Source organism: Neoarius graeffei, chromosome 2 (genome assembly GCF_027579695.1).
Source record: "Neoarius graeffei isolate fNeoGra1 chromosome 2, fNeoGra1.pri, whole genome shotgun sequence".
Lineage (NCBI taxonomy): Eukaryota > Metazoa > Chordata > Actinopteri > Siluriformes > Ariidae > Neoarius > Neoarius graeffei.
In genome coordinates this window covers 112,770,557-112,788,434 of record NC_083570.1, presented here as the reverse complement: position 1 = coordinate 112,788,434, position 17,878 = coordinate 112,770,557, and the positions used below count along the sequence as shown (strand labels likewise).

General features: G+C 42.2%; 1 protein-coding gene across 1 annotated transcript in view; it reads right to left on the bottom strand.

The window, feature by feature from the left end:
• The window catches only part of col22a1 (collagen, type XXII, alpha 1), a 174,953-nt gene that overhangs the window by 119,513 nt on the left and 37,562 nt on the right, over positions 1 to 17,878 (bottom strand). The window contains exon 3 of the mRNA XM_060911490.1: positions 14,656 to 14,736. Coding sequence (XP_060767473.1) covers positions 14,656 to 14,736 — 81 coding nt within the window. The remainder of the gene's footprint in view (positions 1 to 14,655; positions 14,737 to 17,878) is intronic.

Below are 17,878 nucleotides of genomic sequence, written 5' to 3'. Positions count from 1 at the left end.
GAAACCGGAGCACCCGGAGGAAACCCACGCGGACACGGGGAGAACATGCAAACTCCGCACAGAAAGGCCCTCACCAGCCACGGGGCTCGAACCCAGACCTTCTTGCTGTGAGGCGACAGCGCTAACCAGTACACCACCGTGCCGCCCCCTGAGATAATTTTTTATCAAATTTAATTTGGAGAAAGAGCGCTCTGCTGTCGCAACTGAGATGGGGAGAACGAGAAAAAGCAAGAAGGCCGTGCACACCTCACTAAATGTAGAAGTTACTGCTGGATGATCTATTACCAGCAACCTGGCCAGGCTAAGCGCAGATGTGTGTCTCGCTATCTGCTCCTTGAAACAAGCCCTAAATGACACTAGTTGACCAGGAAAGCTGGAGTCAATATCCCGACTATAGTGATCATACAGTCGACGGGCCACTTCGTATAGCTCCTCGTCCTTGGCATGCTGGAGCGTATTTGGATGAATAACCTCAAACAAATGAGCAGTCCGATTTAAGCTGACAAACCCTTGTGACAGCTGCTGAATGATTACATCACGGCATGCATAGAACACATTCACCCGAAAATAATGTTCTGCATCGGAAAGCCGACTGTCTTTGCTAAGGTGATCAAAGTGGCGCTTCACTTTTTTCAACCTGGCGGCTACAAATTGCGTTTGACTGCCCCATTTCACAGCCAATCCCAGTGTGGAAGCCTTTGCCTCATCAAACTGCTCCCTGTGCTCCTGCAGAGTTCGTACATCATCCTGCAATAATGCAGACGCTTTGAGGAGATCAATGGTCTTCTCCTGCAGTTACTTTGAGATGGCATTAGTGCACTCCAAAATCTTTGTCTGAAGGCTGATTAAAAATATGAACTGAAATTTAGTAATGGCCTTTTTAAGTGCATCTGCCTCATCTCGTTCATTCGTTTTCTCGCTTGTAAGTGAGAGCTTTAATGACGTCTCCATATCTGTACTTTAACGCAACAAGCGCATCGTAGCGGGAGGTCCAGCGGGTTGGGCAGAGGCGTTTCAAGGTTCTGTCCCTGCTCTCTGGGCTCAATAAGTCACCAAGTAATGCCCATGTCTTAAAGGTCTCATGGCATGGTGGTTTGTTGATGCTTTAAACGGGCTCGTGGAGGCTTCTGGATGTTATATCCACAGCCTTTCTCGAAATGAACCCTCGGCACGTAAATATAGCCTCCTGGGAGAAAGCCCCATTTCAGCGCTTTTCCCAGTGCGTCGTTTTGCTAATGAGAAGCAGGAGGCAGGGAAGGGTAGAAGGTGGGGGCGGGCCATGGGGGGCGGGCCATGGGGGGAGGGGGAGGGGCTTGACCAAGCTGTGCGCACACACATACTCGCTGCTATCAGCGCCTGTAGCCACGCTGCTAAGACAAAACCCCGTTCTCCCTCGGACTCCTTTCGTAAACTCAACGTGACACAGAGAACAGAGAGTGAGAGTGTTCGGAGTGGTAGTTTATGAACGTATAATACCCTAGGCTTGAACACGCACTCCATAACCAAAGAGGATAGAAGCAGCAACTACAACAACATAGCGCTTATCCAACAGAAGACATGCATTGCGGAGCAATAGTCAAACATAAGCTCATAAGTTACAGTCAATTTCCAGACTAAACTCAGTTTAACAGAGCATGCTGCATGCTCTTTAGTTTTGTAGCGCAGATTACCTGGCTAACTGCAGGAAGCGGTTAGCTGCACAGCTAATGTAGCCATTGCTAGGCTAACACACCGATTTTAAAACACGGCAAAACAACTTAACAGTTATACACTTACTTGTTCGGTGTTTGTGGCTGATGCGGCAGGGATGCTTGGTACGGACCCAGGCTTCAGTGACAGTTGATGTGCAAAACCTGCCCTGTACTGTCCCAAGTTGTGGAAACATTCCTCAGGAAAATGCTTCCGACAAACATACACCGTCTTAGGTAGACTCGACGGCGTATTATTGAAGTAAATAAAATTAAGCCACTGCGTCTTCAGGGGCTCTCCCGTCGGCAGTAAAAACAGACTCCTTTCTGTGTTGTCACATCCATGTACAGCGCAATTTCCATGTTTCGCTCGCTTAGGTGATGCCATGTTGTTGTGTCCTCTATGGTCTCCTCACTACAACTGGGCGGGGCAATCCATACAGTGGGTGGGAATCCAGAGGGGGGGCATGGGGATCATCTCCCTTGCTGACGTAGTAAAGGGAAGAGCTTATCAACGCGCTGTTTTGATGCGCCATTCTCAAATGTTGGGCATAGTTTGGTTTACACATTATGAAATTTCTAGCCACTGGGGTGACTTAAGAAGGTCAGAGGAACTCATTTTAACGTTAAAAAACCTCAGAAAGTGAAAATTTCATGCCATGGGACCTTTAACACTGTTGGCAACCACATCATAAAACTGTCTAATCTCTGGGATAGTTTTGACAGAATCATTCAGTACCAAATTCAGACAATGAGCCGCACAGTGCACGTACAAAGCAAGGGGCTCCCGCTCCGCTATTCTCGCTTGAACACCAGAATAAATTCCGCTCATGTTTGCTGCGCCGTCATAACCCTGTCCACGGCATCTGGAGAGATCTAAGCCATTCCCTTCAACGCAGCTAATAATTCGGCCCTCCAGTTCAGAAGCGGATGTGTTCACAGTTAACTCGAATCCAAGAAAAGCCTCGACTATCCTGATTTCACAGGGTTTTTTTATTTTATTTTTTTTAACCATGATAAGAATGTGTAGCAAAAATGAGAGATATATAGGTCAACTAGTCTGTAATCATGTGAAAACTTGTAGGTTTCAAGGAATTTCCAATGAAATCGCGTAAGGCACATTTATTGGGAGGGCCTGAATGTCAAAGGGTGGGGCCCTGTATGGCTAGGGGGAGGGCCCAAGGCCCAGGGGCAATGGCCCCACCCATATATTTATTTAATTAACAGAAATGTGGGAGGGCGAGCCCCGTGGCTGACGAGGGCCTTTCTGTGTGGAGTTTGCATGTTCTCCCCGTGTCCGCGTGGGTTTCCTTCGGGTGCTCCGGTTTCCCCCACAGTCCAAAGACATGCAGGTTAGGTTAACTGGTGACTCTAAATTGACCGTAGGTGTGAATGTGAGTGTGAATGGTTGTCTGTGTCTATGTGTCAGCCCTGTGATGACCTGGCGACTTGTCCAGGGTGTACCCCGCCTTTCGCCCGTAGTCAGCTGGGATAGGCTCCAGCTTGCCTGCGACCCTGTAGAACAGGATAAAGCGGCTAGAGATAATGAGATGAGATGAGAAATGTGGGAAGATTTTTTTTGTTCCTCAAGAACTAACATACAACATTTTAAGAACGTTTTGAGGACGTGGCCTTGTGACGTTATTCCGGGTGAGGAATAATGATTATTAATACGAAATGTGTGTTTAAAACACTCTGCCTGTTAACATGCTTTTTGTGCATTCAGTGTTTATATTCCAGATACATTCTTTACATTTCCAAAGATTTTAACATAAATATATTTCAATAAATAAATAAATAAATAAATGTTCCGTTTGAACTCAAACTTATATAAGTAACAGTAACTAAGAAGTTAAAAAAAAAAACAACAACCATGTTGCTCACGATCGTTAAACAAGAGTGCTCTGAGAGCACAATATCCCCTGCTGCAAACTCAGCCATAACTCTGGTAAAATGCAACCGAATTGAACAAAATTGCAATATGCGTATTACCGACATATACATAAAAATCCTGTCAAGTTTCGTGAAATTACTCCAAAAATTGTGAGAGGAGTTGATTTCAGAAGGTGAGTACCCTTCCCGGGATGGACGGACGGACATCACCATGACATAATCCCCCTTCGGGCCTTAGGGCCTCTGCATGCTCTTGCGACAAGGCTTTCGCAGATAGCTTTTCGCAGACAGTTGTAATTTATCATTGAGCGGGGAGTAATAGCCGTGCGCGATGTTATTCACCGCCACAACGCAAGGGTGCGCGAAGTCGCAAAATCGCTAGGAGTAGTTGGTGGGTGTGGTTAGTGGAGTGTTTATCCTCCGGTTACTTATAATGACTAGAACTGGAGTCATATAGGAGGTCCGTACTTCCTCGATCAACCGCTCTTCGTGCTGCTCCATCTTTGCTCGTGTTTTTAAAAATGGCGGTCGTGAAAACAAAACAAACCGGGAAAGTAGGGAAGCGGAAGTGCGTGTACAGCGGATGTAGAGTGGACCAATCAGAGCCCTCTTGTCTGCGACGCTGTCTGCGGTGGTCACAATTTTTGGGAGGTGCGCGCAGAGCGTCTGCGAAGGGGGGGGCTTCGCAGACGTTATCTGCGATGCCATCTGCGAGGACTGGGTTGTCAGCATAAATTGGCCTTTACGGCCAGCGGGGGATAAAAACTGTGAGAGAAGTTGATTTCAGAAAGCAAGCGCACCTTGATGAAATTGCCAAAGTACAAGTTTGTTAATAATCAAGGGCATAACTCTGGTAAAATTTGCCCAAATTAAATGAAATTTCATTTTGCGTATAACTGTCATATAACAAAGCCTTCTGCCAAGTTTGGTGAAATTCCTCCACAAATTGTGAGCGGAGTTGATTTCAGAAGAACGTACACCCTCATGAAATTGTCAAAGTACAAGTTATTTAATCAAAAGGTCAAAACTCTGGGAAAATTTTCACAAACGAAATTAAATCGCAATATGCGTATTACCGTCATATATCAAGGCCTTTTGCCGAGCTTCGAGAAATTCGTCCAAAAATCGTGAGAGGAGTTGATGTCAGAAGGCGAGCACACCTTCATGAAATTGTGAAAGTACAAGACTGTTAATCAAGGGCTGTAACTCTGGGAAAATGTGACTGAATTTAACGAAATTACAATATGCGTACTACCGATATATAACAAAGAATCCTGCCAAGTTTGGTGAAATTCCTCCACAAACTGTGAGAGGAGTTGATTTCAGAAGGTGAGTACTCTTCCCGGGATGGACAGATGGACATCGCCAAGACATAATCCCCCTCCGGGCCTTTCGGCCAGCTGGGGATAAAAAAGTTGCCAGTCAATTAAATTTTATTTCTTTTATTATATTTGTAGAGCGCTGGAAATGGTCTGAAAAGATTTTACAGCATGAAAAAAACCTGTTTTTATTTGTTTTGCATCGTCAATGATGAGGTTTATTTTTTTTATTTATTTATTTTAAATCCATGATGCAAAATTGCCGCTAAAATCGTATCATCTGTTGGTGGGTGCCAAAACTGATGACAATCATAATTACGATGTTTCTGTCCAGACTTAAAGGCACGAGTTAAAACAGAGATCCGAATCGGGTAGTTAGCGATGGCACTGTTAGCATGAAAGCTAATTCCTTTGACCCTTGGTAACTGAACTATTGCTGTCTCACATCCATCCACAGTCAGGGTTCTAGATCAGTCCCACTGGGAACACGTGTGTGTGTGTGTGTGCTCTCTCCGGTTCTAGATCTCAGGAACACTAATTACCCCTGTGTTTATTCAGTGCATCACATCTGCAGCCAGTAAACACTAAAGTGCGCTCGCTGGGTCAGATGTTGCAAGTGTGTCACTGGTGTTCCAACACAAAACTTTGTGTGTGTGTGTGTGTGTGTGTTTCGTGCTGTGGTTTGTCTCAGCCAACCACCACACAGCCTAAGAGTGGCTTAAAGAAGACACTCATGTACAGAGCATGCACGTTTCCATGGCAACAGGGCATGAACCCAGACGAGCGTGCGATCTGGTGCGACGTTAATGTTCCTCACTGAGGAGACAGTAGACACACAAACCTCTGAAGACTGGAGCTTCAGGATTTCCACTTTGTCCTGCTTCACTCCCAAGACACCAGTTCTCCCTTCAATTAAAAAGTGTGTGTTCAGAAAGGCCATTGTTTTCATCCCGTCAGTCGTACAAGCGCCTGTTTCTCTACACTAAGACTGTAATGCATTCTGTACCTAATTTCAAATCCAAAGTGGGCGTGGCTTAAGTAAGACCCGATGAAACCCTTCTGTCTCAGCAACTTCAAGTGAGAGAGAAAAAAAAAACAAGGCTGGGGAGGGAATGTGTGTTTACAGCTGCTATAATGTAAGTGAAAACAGGAACTAACCCTCACAACACACATTATTGGAATTTATTAAATTCTTCCAGGATTTTATTCTTCCTTTATTGGAAAATAATCAAACACCAGGTGATGTGATGAAGAGGAGTTTCTACCACTACCCCGAAGTTGATTATTTTCCTATAGCAGCACAATATGGAGTGTTTTAATTCTTTACAAACCCAAACAAACAAAAATACACTTAGGAACAGTTTTTACTAATTCTTGCTTTATATTACTTTTTTTTTCTTCTTCTTAAAAATGCTTCACTGACAACGGAAGCTGAAAACTGAATGAGTGTGTAATGCTAAAGTGATTCAATTCAGTAAAAATTATTTAAATCGGAATGTGAAAATGATCCAAACTAAAAGCGATTCACTCTAAATGATTCAGTGCTCATTATTCAAGCTGAGCATGATTCTGGTAAATGATTCACTTATGGAAATGATTCACTGCTAATGATTTAATATGCAAATTATTTACTCCAAGTGAAATAGTTCACTTAAACTGAAAATCATTCACTGCAGTTGATTCAAATGGAAAATGATTGGCTGTAAATGATTCCCACAAGAAAATGACTCATTGCTAATGATTTAACCATGAAATGAAATACTTCAGTTAAGCTGAAAATGATTTGCTGAAAATGATTGAAATGGAAAATGATCCACTGTAAATGATCCCCACAAGAAAATAACTCATTGAAGAAGAAACCTTTATTTGTCACATGCACACTTCAAGCACAGTGAAATTCATCCTCTGCATTTAACCCATCTGAAGCAGTGAACACGCACTCAGAGCAGTGGGCAGCCACACCAGAGTGCCCGGGGAGCAGTCAGGGGTTCGGTACCTTGCTCAAGGGCACCTCAGCCCAAGGCCGCCCCATGTCAACCTAACTGCAAGTCTTTGGATTGTGGAGGAAACCAGAGCACCCAGAGGAAACCCACGCAGACACGAGGAGAACATGCAAACTCCACACAGAAAGGCTCTCGCCGGCCGCTGGGTTCGAACCCGGAACCTTCTTGCTATATTGCTAATGGTTTAAACATGAAAATGATTCACTGCAAATTATTCAAATGGGAAACTATTCACAAAATGATACTCACATGAAACCAATTACACGGAGTGCAGAATTATTAGGCAAGTTGTATTTTTGAGGATTAGTTTTATTATTGAACAACAACTATGTTCTCAATCAACCAAAAAGACTCATAAATATCAAAGCTGAATATGTATGGAAGTTAGAGTGGGGCGTTTTTAGTTTTGGCCGTTTTAGGAGAATATGTATGTGTTCAGGTAACTTTCACTGTGCAGAATTATTAGGCAACTTAATAAAAACCAAATGTGTAGCCATTTCACTTATTTATTTTCACCAGGTACACTGATATGACAACTCCAGATTTGCAAATAAACATATCTGACATTCAAACACAAAACAAAAACAAATCAGTGACCAATATAGCCACCCTTCTTCATGAGGACGCTCAAAAGCCTTCCATCCATAGATTCTGTCAATTTCTTTACCTGTTCACGACCAACATTGTGTGCAGCAGCAACCACGGCCTCCCAGACGCTGTTCAGAGAGGTGTACTGTTTTCCCTCTTTGTAGACCTCACGTTTTATAATGGACCACAGGTTCTCTATGGGGTTTAGGTCAGGTGAACAAGGGGGCCATGTCATTATTTTTTCACCTTTCAGACCTTTACTGGCTAGCCACGCAGTGGAGTATTTGGACGCATGAGATGGAGCGTTATCCTGCATGAAAATCATGTTCTTCTTGAAAGATGCTGACTTTTTCCTCTACCACTGCTTGAAGAAGGTTTCTTCCAGGAACTGGCAGTAGGTCTGGGAGTTGAGTTTGAGTCCATCCTCAACTCGAAAAGGTCCAACAAGCTCGTCTTTGATGATACCAGCCCATAGCAGTACTCCACCTCCACCTTGCTGGCGTCTGAGTTGGAGTGGAGCTCTGTGCCCATTACTGATCCAGCCACAGGCCCATTCATCTGGCCCATCAAGAGTCACTCTCATCTCATCAGACCACAGCACCTTAGAAAAATCAGTCTTAAGATATTTCTTGGCCCAGTCTTGACGTTTTATCTTGTGTGCCTTACTCAGTGGTGGTTGTTTTTCAGCCTTCCTTACCTTGGCCATGTCCCTCAGTATTGCACACCTTGTACTCTTTGACACTCCAGGAATGTTGCAACTCTGGAATATGGCAGAACTGGATGCTAATGGCTGCTTGTTAGCGTCACGCTTGATTTTCCGCAGATCATGTGCAGTTATTTTGTGCCTTTTTTTTCCCCACACGCTTCTTTCGACCCTGTTGACTATTTGCAATGAAACGCTTGATTGTTCGGTGATCACGTTTCAACATCTTCACAATTTCAAGAGTGCTGCATCCGTCTGCAAGACATCTCACAATTTTAGACTTTTCAAAGTCTGTCAGATCTCTCTTCTGACCCATTTTGCCAGAGGAAAAGAGGTTGCCTAATAATTATGCACACCTGATATAGGGTGTTGATGTCATTAGACCACACCCCCTCTCATTACACAGATGCACAGCACCTGATATACTTAATTGGTAGTAGGCTTTCAAGCCTAAACAGCTTGGAGTGGGACAACATGCATTAAAAGGATGTTGTGGTCAAAATACTCACTTGCCTAATAATTCTGCACTCAGTGTAATTGCTAATGATATAAACATGAAAATGATTCACTCCAAAGGAAAATCATTCACTGCAGTTGATTCTAATGGAAAATGATTCACTGCAAATGATTCCCACAAGAAAATGACTCATTGCTAATTATTTAAACATGGAAATGATTCACTCCAAATGCAATGATTCACTTAAACTGAAAATGGTTCAGGATAATTATGTTAAACATGAAAATTATCCACTGCACATGATTCAAATGGAAAACAATTAACTGTAAATGATTCCCAACTGAGACCGATTCATTCCTAATGATTTAAACATGAAAACTGAAAATACTTCATGCTGATTGTGTTAAATGTGAAAATGAATCACTGCAAATGATTCAAATGGAAAATGATTCACTGTAAATGATACTCACATGAAACCGATTAATTGCTCATGATTTTATCATGAAAATGATTCACTCCAAACGAAATGAAAATAATCAACAACTAGGTGATGAATAGAAATAGACTTAAACTCAAAATGATTAACTGCAAATGATTCAAGTGGAAAGTGATTCACTGTAAATGACTGCCAAATGAAAATGACTCATTGCTAATGAGTTCAACATGCAAATGATTCACTCCAAATGATTCACAAATGGTTCACTGCAAATGATTTCCACATGAAAATGACTCCTTGCCAATGATTTCACCATGAAAATGATTCACTCCAAACGCAATGGTTCACGTAAACTGAAAATACTTCATGCTGATTGTGTTAAACATGAAAATGATTCACTGTAAATGATTCAAATGGTAAACGAGTCACTGTAAATGACTCTCACATGAATACGATTCATTGCTAATGGTTAAAACGTGTAAACGATTCACTGCAAATGAGATGATTCACAAACGGTTCACACTGCAAATGATTCACTTCAAAGGATTCAGACGTGGATATGATTCATTACAAATGATTCAGTCATAACAATGATTTCATGTGACTACTCCTGGATGTGTGTGTGTGTGTGTGTGTGTGTAGAAAAAGCTCAGGAACAGGTCGCCACACACTCCAACACAGATCCTGTTCTCCATCAGTGACAAACTCTAAAATATCTGGAACCCAGGCATCAGAGACTCCACTCCCACACTGAGATTCCTTCAGACCCAAACGTGTCCTGCTCTTGTCTGCTTTTCTGCACCGGTAAAAGTCCCTCAGACACACAAAGAACTCAACAAACCAAACAAATGCAAATCTACAAACACGCCGTTTCTGTTTGCTGTTTCTGGAGCTGCCAGGATAATGGAACAAATCTAGCCTAGTAAACTAGACCCACCCACCTAGCAGCCAAAAATATTTTTGCCTAGCGAGTGGGTCTAGCCTCGCACCATATAAACAAAAACACCCCGGGCATCAAATCGTGCCCGCCAATCACAACGCAAGGTTTTTGTTTGGATTCTTTGGGCAGGCTTTTGCAGGAGTGACGACAAAGCTGCGCGACGCTGGAGAAAGCGCAGCAGGAAAGATGGCTACGGCTAGTGAACAGCGCGCGTTTGACTCCGCTTTGGAATCAGTTTTAGAAGAATTAGACTTGGAGTTTTGGTTGAAACATGAGCAGGAAGAGGCTCTCCGTTCATTCCTTTTCAAGAAGGACGTTTTCGCTGTTTTGCCGACCGGCTATGGCAAAAGTCTGATCTACCAGCTGGCTCCGCTCGTAGCCAAAAGGATGGGGCTAGTTTGTGCAGTACGAAGAATTAATAAACAGCTTTGAAACATTACTTTTTGATTGTTTCTTATTTTCCTGTTATTTTAAATTTAAGGGAAATTATTTCACCAAACACCACTAAATAAAAACTCTCAAAAACAGTTTAAGCAAACCCTTGAAAAACACTTGAAAAAAAAATGTGTATGTGGTACAGACTCCAAACTTGTGGTCATTATCTCCAAACTTCTTAATATCTAGAACCTGTTTATTAATTAATACGCATTTTGAAAAATTATTTATTTCAAGGCCTCCCCCACTGCTTTCTGTCGCTCTGACTACGTCACAGTCACTGTTGCGCTGATTGGTCAGAGCGTTGGCCTATACGCACAGAGACAGTTTGAAAGACAGCGGGTTGTCCCTCCCACCCCCTTCGGAAATGTCTACGGATCGAGGCCAGACTAAATATTCACATTTAGTCTGGCTTGCCAGGCTAGAACAAATCAGTAATGGGACTGAATCTCATTTAACACTGTGGTCAAAAACTCCTATCTAATCAAACAGATTTTTAGTTATGGTGGTAAGAGCTTGAAAAAAATATAATTATGATGATACACAGTTTATATCACAGCACATGGTTTGATCCCAGCTAAAAGCACAACATAATGAATTTCAATTACATTATCTCATTTATTATTATTATTATTATTATTATTATTATTATTATTATTATTATTATTAATAAACTGAAAGTAAATATTAATTAATTCCTAAAACAAAAATGCATTCAAATAATGCTTTATTTCTCTCAGCAACCTTAATAAACCTTGAGTTAATCTGGGAATTGTTTTTTTCTCAATTAATTTTATCTTCCAATGGATGTGACATCATCATATCACCCAGCCCTAGTTACGTGTGTTTCTTGTACAGACATGATCTGTAAGGTACTGTATATATACACCATACACACACACACACACACACACACACACACACACACACACACACACACAGTCATTATCTCTGTAAAATATTTCATTCAGAGAACAAACAATAAGAATTCACGACTTCTATAGATTTATTGACAAAATCTCTGCATCACTGAACACCTTCAATTTAAATGTTGGGGGCGGGGCTTAGATGTTAAGGGCAGGGCCTATGAGTGGAATGAATCCAGAGTGAGTATAAGGTTAAACTGTGATCCATTTCAAGACAGTTTCTAGATTTGTTTTTTTTTTTGTCTACAAGAAGAAAAATAATAAATAAATATGACATTAACTCTTTATAGTTCTACATTACAGCATTAAGACTTACATATTTAACAGAAAGCAGACTAATCCAAGTTCTTACAGTTTTATTTTCTCTATATATTACTGCTGTGATTCTCATAGTGTGTGTGTGTGTGAGAGAGAGAGAGAGAGAGAGAGAGAGAGAGAGAGAGAGAGAGAGTTTTCCCCCTGTAGCTTCACCACGAGCCTGTAATTAGAAAGGCAATGCCAAGTGTATAATCATTGCTCTCGCGGAGAGCTATTTTGGATTGTGTGTGTGTGTGTGTGTGTGTGTGTGTGTGTGTGTGTGTGTGTGTGTGTGTGTGTGTGTGTACGATGGAGAGCAGAACACAGCTGTCTGAGAAATGAAGCGAGGACTTTAATGACACACTCCTCTGATCCACATCTGTTCATATCAGACCACATGGTCACATCTGCATGCATGCATACGGCTTCACACACACACACACACACACACACACACACACACACACACACACACACACACACACACACAGAGAGAGAGATAGAGAGAGTGAGTCTGTAGGTTAGCAGAACGTTCTCAGTCTGTCAGGCTTTCTGGATGTTCCACAACACTTGGGTGCACTTACTTATGCACTATATTATATTATATTATATTATATTATATTATATTATATTATATTATATTATATTATATTATATTATATTATAAAATAAAAAGGATTGAACCATTTCATGTGGCGCTTTTTCAGGAGAATACAACCTTCATAACCTTTTACACAACCTTCATCACTTTAAATACAACATTCATAACCTTTCACACAACCTTCATAACCTGTCACACAATCTTCATGACATTAAATACAATGTTCATAATATTTTACCCAAACATTCATAACCTGTAATACAACCTTATAAAACTTTTACACAACCTTCATAACTCTTAACACAACCTCTATAACCTTTCACACAACCTTCACAACTCTTGACAAAACTTGCACAAGTCTTATACAACCTTCATAACCTCTCACACAACTTTCATAATTCTTTACACAACTGTCATAACCTTTTAGACAACCTTCATAATCTCTCACACAACCTTCATAACTCTTTACACAACCTTCATAGCTTTAAATGCAATCTTTATAACCTTTCACACAACCTTCATAACCTTCAATACAACCTTCATGACTTTAAATACTCTCATCTCATCTCATCTCATCTTCCGCTTATCTGGAGCCGGGTCACGGAGGCAGCAGTCTGAGCATGGAAGCCCAAACTTTCCTTTCCCCAGACACCTTGGCCAGCTCCTCGGGAAGAACACCGAGGCGTTCCCAAGCCAGCCAAGAGACATAGTTCCTCCAGCGTGTCCTGGGTCTTCCCCGGGGCCTCCTCCCGGGGGGACATGCCTGAAACACCTCCCCAGGGAGGCGTCCAGGAGACATCCGAAAGAGATGCCCGAGCCACCTCAGCTGATTCCTCTCGATGTGGAGGAGCAGCAGCTCTACTCCGAGCTCCTCCCGAGTGACTGTGCTTCTCACCCTATCTCTAAGGGAGCGCCCAGCCACCCTGCGAAGGAAACTCATTTCGGCCGCTTGTATCCGCGATCTTGTTCTTTTGGTCATTACCCAAAGCTTATGACCATATGGTCATGGTCATGAGTTTTGGACTTTAAATACAATGTTCATAATATTTTACCCAAACATCCATAACCTGGGATACAACTTTCATAACCATTGACACCACATTCATAATCTTTTAATTCAGCTTTCATATCTTTTAATACAAACTGCATAATGCTTTAGACAACCCTCATAACCTTAAATAAAACCTTCATAACTCTTTACACAACCTTCATAACCTTTAATACAACCTCCATAACTCTTTACGCAACCTTCATAACCTTTATTACAACCTCCATAACTCTTTACGCAACCTTCACAAGCTCTCACACAACCTTCATAACATTTAATACAACCTTTACAACTCTTGACAAAACCTGCATAAGTCTTATACAACCTTCATAACCTCTCACACAACCTTCATAACTCTTTACACAACCTTCATAACTTTAAATGCAACCTTCATAACCTTTCACAAAACCTTCATAACCTTTAATACAACCCTCATGACTTTAAATACAATGTTCATAATATTTTACCCAAACATTCATAACCTGTAATACAACCTTCATAACCTCTGACACCACATTCATAATCTTTTAATTCAGCTTTTAATACAAACTTCATAACTCTTCAGACAACCTTCATGACCTTAAATAAAACCTTCATAACTGTTTACACAGCCTTCATAACTTTAACAACAGCCTTAATAATCTTTTACACAACCTTCATAACTCTTTACAGGACCTTCATAACTTTAACGAGCCTTAATAACCTTTCACACAACCTTCATAACCTTTTTATACAACCTGTTACAAATGAAATCAGGTGGGAAGTTAAAATCATTTCCTTTTTCCTTTGAATTACTTGAGTGCATTGAAGTGTGAAAACTTTTCACTTTCCCTCTTACACCGAGTCCAGTTCTGTCATTTCACTTCAGGTTTATATATTTTTTTTAATCTTTTATAAAGCTGCTTTGTTCCAGACAGAGCGCAGAGCTTCTCGCCCATGTCCTCTCATGTCTCTCGGTCTCTCAGCGGGTCTGGTTTTTAGCTCAGCTCTTGTGAAGGTGTGTGGGAGGCTCACGCAGGAACTCGGATTCCCCGAAAGACTCAAAGAAACCGTCCTGGCATGAGGAGTTCAGCATGCCGTGGTCACAAAGATGTAGTTTTTCAAACATAATATAATTGAGATGAAACTGTAGAGTTCTGAACTGCTGCATGAACTGGTTTAACTCAAAGCAGGAGAAGCTGGAGAGACTAAAGGGTGAAACCATGCCAGCGATGTGAAGCGGAGGATGCAGTTTAAACGAGCGTGCACTAAGGGACATGTTCACGTCTGATATTTCCATCAACGCTACTCTTTCTACCAGAGTGAGTGTGAAGTGAATCACCTGGAACTTCTTGGAATCCGGCGCTCGTACTGTTGGGCTTGAAGCGTTCCGCTTGCACCTTCATGTTTGGGCACAGCACATCTGTCCAGGGAAAGAGACATAAACTGTTAGGACGTGGTGATAAACATGTTCAGGATGTGTTGCTCCACAGTGCTTATTGTTTTTATTAAATGAACCTGAGAGAACGGTCCTGGGAGCAGGTTAAAGAGGACACTCCTGAAAAACCAAGATGTATTATTACAGTTTTATATGGTACCACAGCAGCTCTCACAGCTCTGAAGCTGCAACTCATAGGTTTATATTAATGCGCTCTTTCGAATACGTCACCGTTTCTATACACTGAAAAAAGTAACCTATAGAATTTACCCAATAAATCTGAGGTAACAATTTGCATTGACTTGTTTGGGGTAGATTTCATTCCATATATTGAGTATAAAATAACTGAAATAAAAAGCTATGAGGTGGCACGGTGGTGTAGTGGTTAGCGCTGTCGCCTCACAGCAAGAAGGTCCGGGTTCGAGCCCCGGGGCCGGCGAGGGCCTTTCTGTGTAGAGTTTGCATGTTCTCCCCGTGTCCGCGTGGGTTTCCTCCCTCCGGGTGCTCCGGTTTCCCCCACAGTCCAAAGACATGCAGGTTAGGTTAACTGGTGACTCTAAATTGAGCGTAGGTGTGAGTGTGAATGGTTGTCTGTGTCTATGTGTCAGCCCTGTGATGACCTGGCGACTTGTCCAGGGTGTACCCCGCCTTTCACCCGTAGTCAGCTGGGATAGGCTCCAGCTTGCCTGCGACCCTGTAGAAGGATAAAGTGGCTACAGATAATGAGATGAGATGAAAAAGCTATGAAATACTTAAATAAATTGGGTAAAATTTACCTCACATTTATGTATCTATTCGACAGCTACTTTCTCATTGAAATTGGGTAAAATTATCTCTTGTTTGCTAGTAGGTAATACCTGATAATTACTAATCAAAGGTAATTAATATCACTTAGTAACCATTACTTATTTGGAGAAGGTAAGATGTCTCATCTCATCTCATTATCTCTAGCTGCTTTATCCTGTTCTGCAGGGTCGCAGGCAAGCTGGAGCCTATCCCAGCTGACTACGGGCGAAAGGCGGGGTACACCCTGGACAAGTCGCCAGGTCATCACAGGGCTGACACATAGACACAGACAACCATTCACACTCACATTCACACCTACGGTCAATTTAGAGTCACCAGTTAACCTAACCTGCATGTCTTTGGACTGTGGAGAAACCGGAGCACCCGGAGGAAACCCACGCGGACACGGGGAGAACATGCAAACTCCGCACAGAAAGGCCCTCGCCGGCCACGGGGCTCGAACCCGGACCTTCTTGCTGTGAGGCGACAGTGCTAGCCACTACACCACCGTGCCGCCAAGGTAAGATCTCATCTCATCTCATCTCATTATCTCTAGCCGCTTTATCCTTCTACAGGGTCGCAGGCAAGCTGGAGCCTATCCCAGCTGACTACGGGCGAGAGGCGGGGTACACCCTGGACAAGTCGCCAGGTCATCACAGGGCTGACACATAGACACAGACAACCATTCACACTCACATTCACACCTACGGTCAATTTAGAGTCACCAGTTAACCTAACCTGCATGTCTTTGGACTGTGGGGGAAACCGGAGCACCCGGAGGAAACCCACGCGGACACGGGGAGAACATGCAAACTCTGCACAGAAAGGCCCTCGCCGGCCACGGGGCTCGAACCCGGACCTTCTTGCTGTGAGGCGACAGTGCTAGCCACTACACCACCGTGCCGCCAAGGTAAGATGTACCCCCCAAAAAAAGACTTTCAGATGGTTCATCATCTCAATGTTTTTAATCCAAAAAAAATCATAAAAAACAGAATAAAGTGCAGTACAACAGCTTCACACAACATTTCAAGTAATGATCCTGTTTTATAACTCACTAACTAACAGCTTCAAATGTTGTTTCTGGACTGACCAAATCTGCAGTCCAGGTGCATTTATACAACAAATAACTGAACCGCCTTGTTTATATGCAGCAATGATGCACCAAATGATCAAAAAACACAAAAAGTGCAGTACAACAGCTTCACACAACATTTCAAGTAATGAACCTGTTTTATAACTCACTAACTAACAGCCGGAGAGAGGAAGATGGCGGTCCGAGAGTTCCCTGTCCCGCTCACTCAAACGCACGGTCTGACACATGCGCAATTTGGAGCACAGGACTCACGGCTTTGGGGTAGATTTTACCAGATTTTTCCATGTAACGGTTGTTACTGTTAACGAATAGGTAGCATATGTATAATTTACCCATTACTTTATAATTCCTTGGCTGACTGCAATAATCGAGTAAATTTTATCTGGTTTGCATAGATTATATTTACCTCTCTCCAAAATCACTTCTTACAGTGTAGTAACAGCTCATTTACAGGGATGTGGACGGCAAATGTTTCATATAGACGCTTTAAACGTGTTTTAATCATTGCTATGGAAAGAGAGATGTGTTTGTGACATTTATGGATGGTGTCAGAGCTTACACTCTACACTTTCTTAGTTTCCACTGTTATGCTGATGACACACAGTTGTATGTTTCTGCAAAACCTGATGAGAGGCGCCAGCTTAATAGAATTGAGGAATGTGTGAAGGACATTAGACACTGGATGCTTATTAACTTCCTTCTGCTTAACTCTGACAAGACTGAAGTACTTGTACTCGGACCACATGCAGCTAGAAGTAAGTTTTCTGATTACACAGTAACTCTGGATGACCTTTCTGTTTCTTCACATGCAGCAGTAAAAGACCTCGGAGTGATTATTGACCCCAGTCTTTCATTCGAAACTCATATCGATAACATCACCCGGATAGCTTTCGTTCATCTCAGAAATATTGCTAAGATAAGAAATTTAATGTCACTACACGATGCGGAAAAACTAGTTCATGCTTTCGTTACCTCCAGGTTGGATTATTGTAATGCCTTACTGTCTGGATGTTCCAATAAGTGCATAAACAAGCTCCAGTTAGTTCAAAATGCAGCAGCAAGAGTTCTTACTAGAACTAGAAGATATGATCACATCACCCCGTCTTATCCACACTGCATTGGCTCCCAATCAAATTTCGTATTGATTATAAAATACTACTATTGACCTTTAAAGCACTGAATGGTCTCGCACCACAGTACCTGAGCGAACTTCTGGTCCTCTATGACCCGCCACACCTACTTAGATCA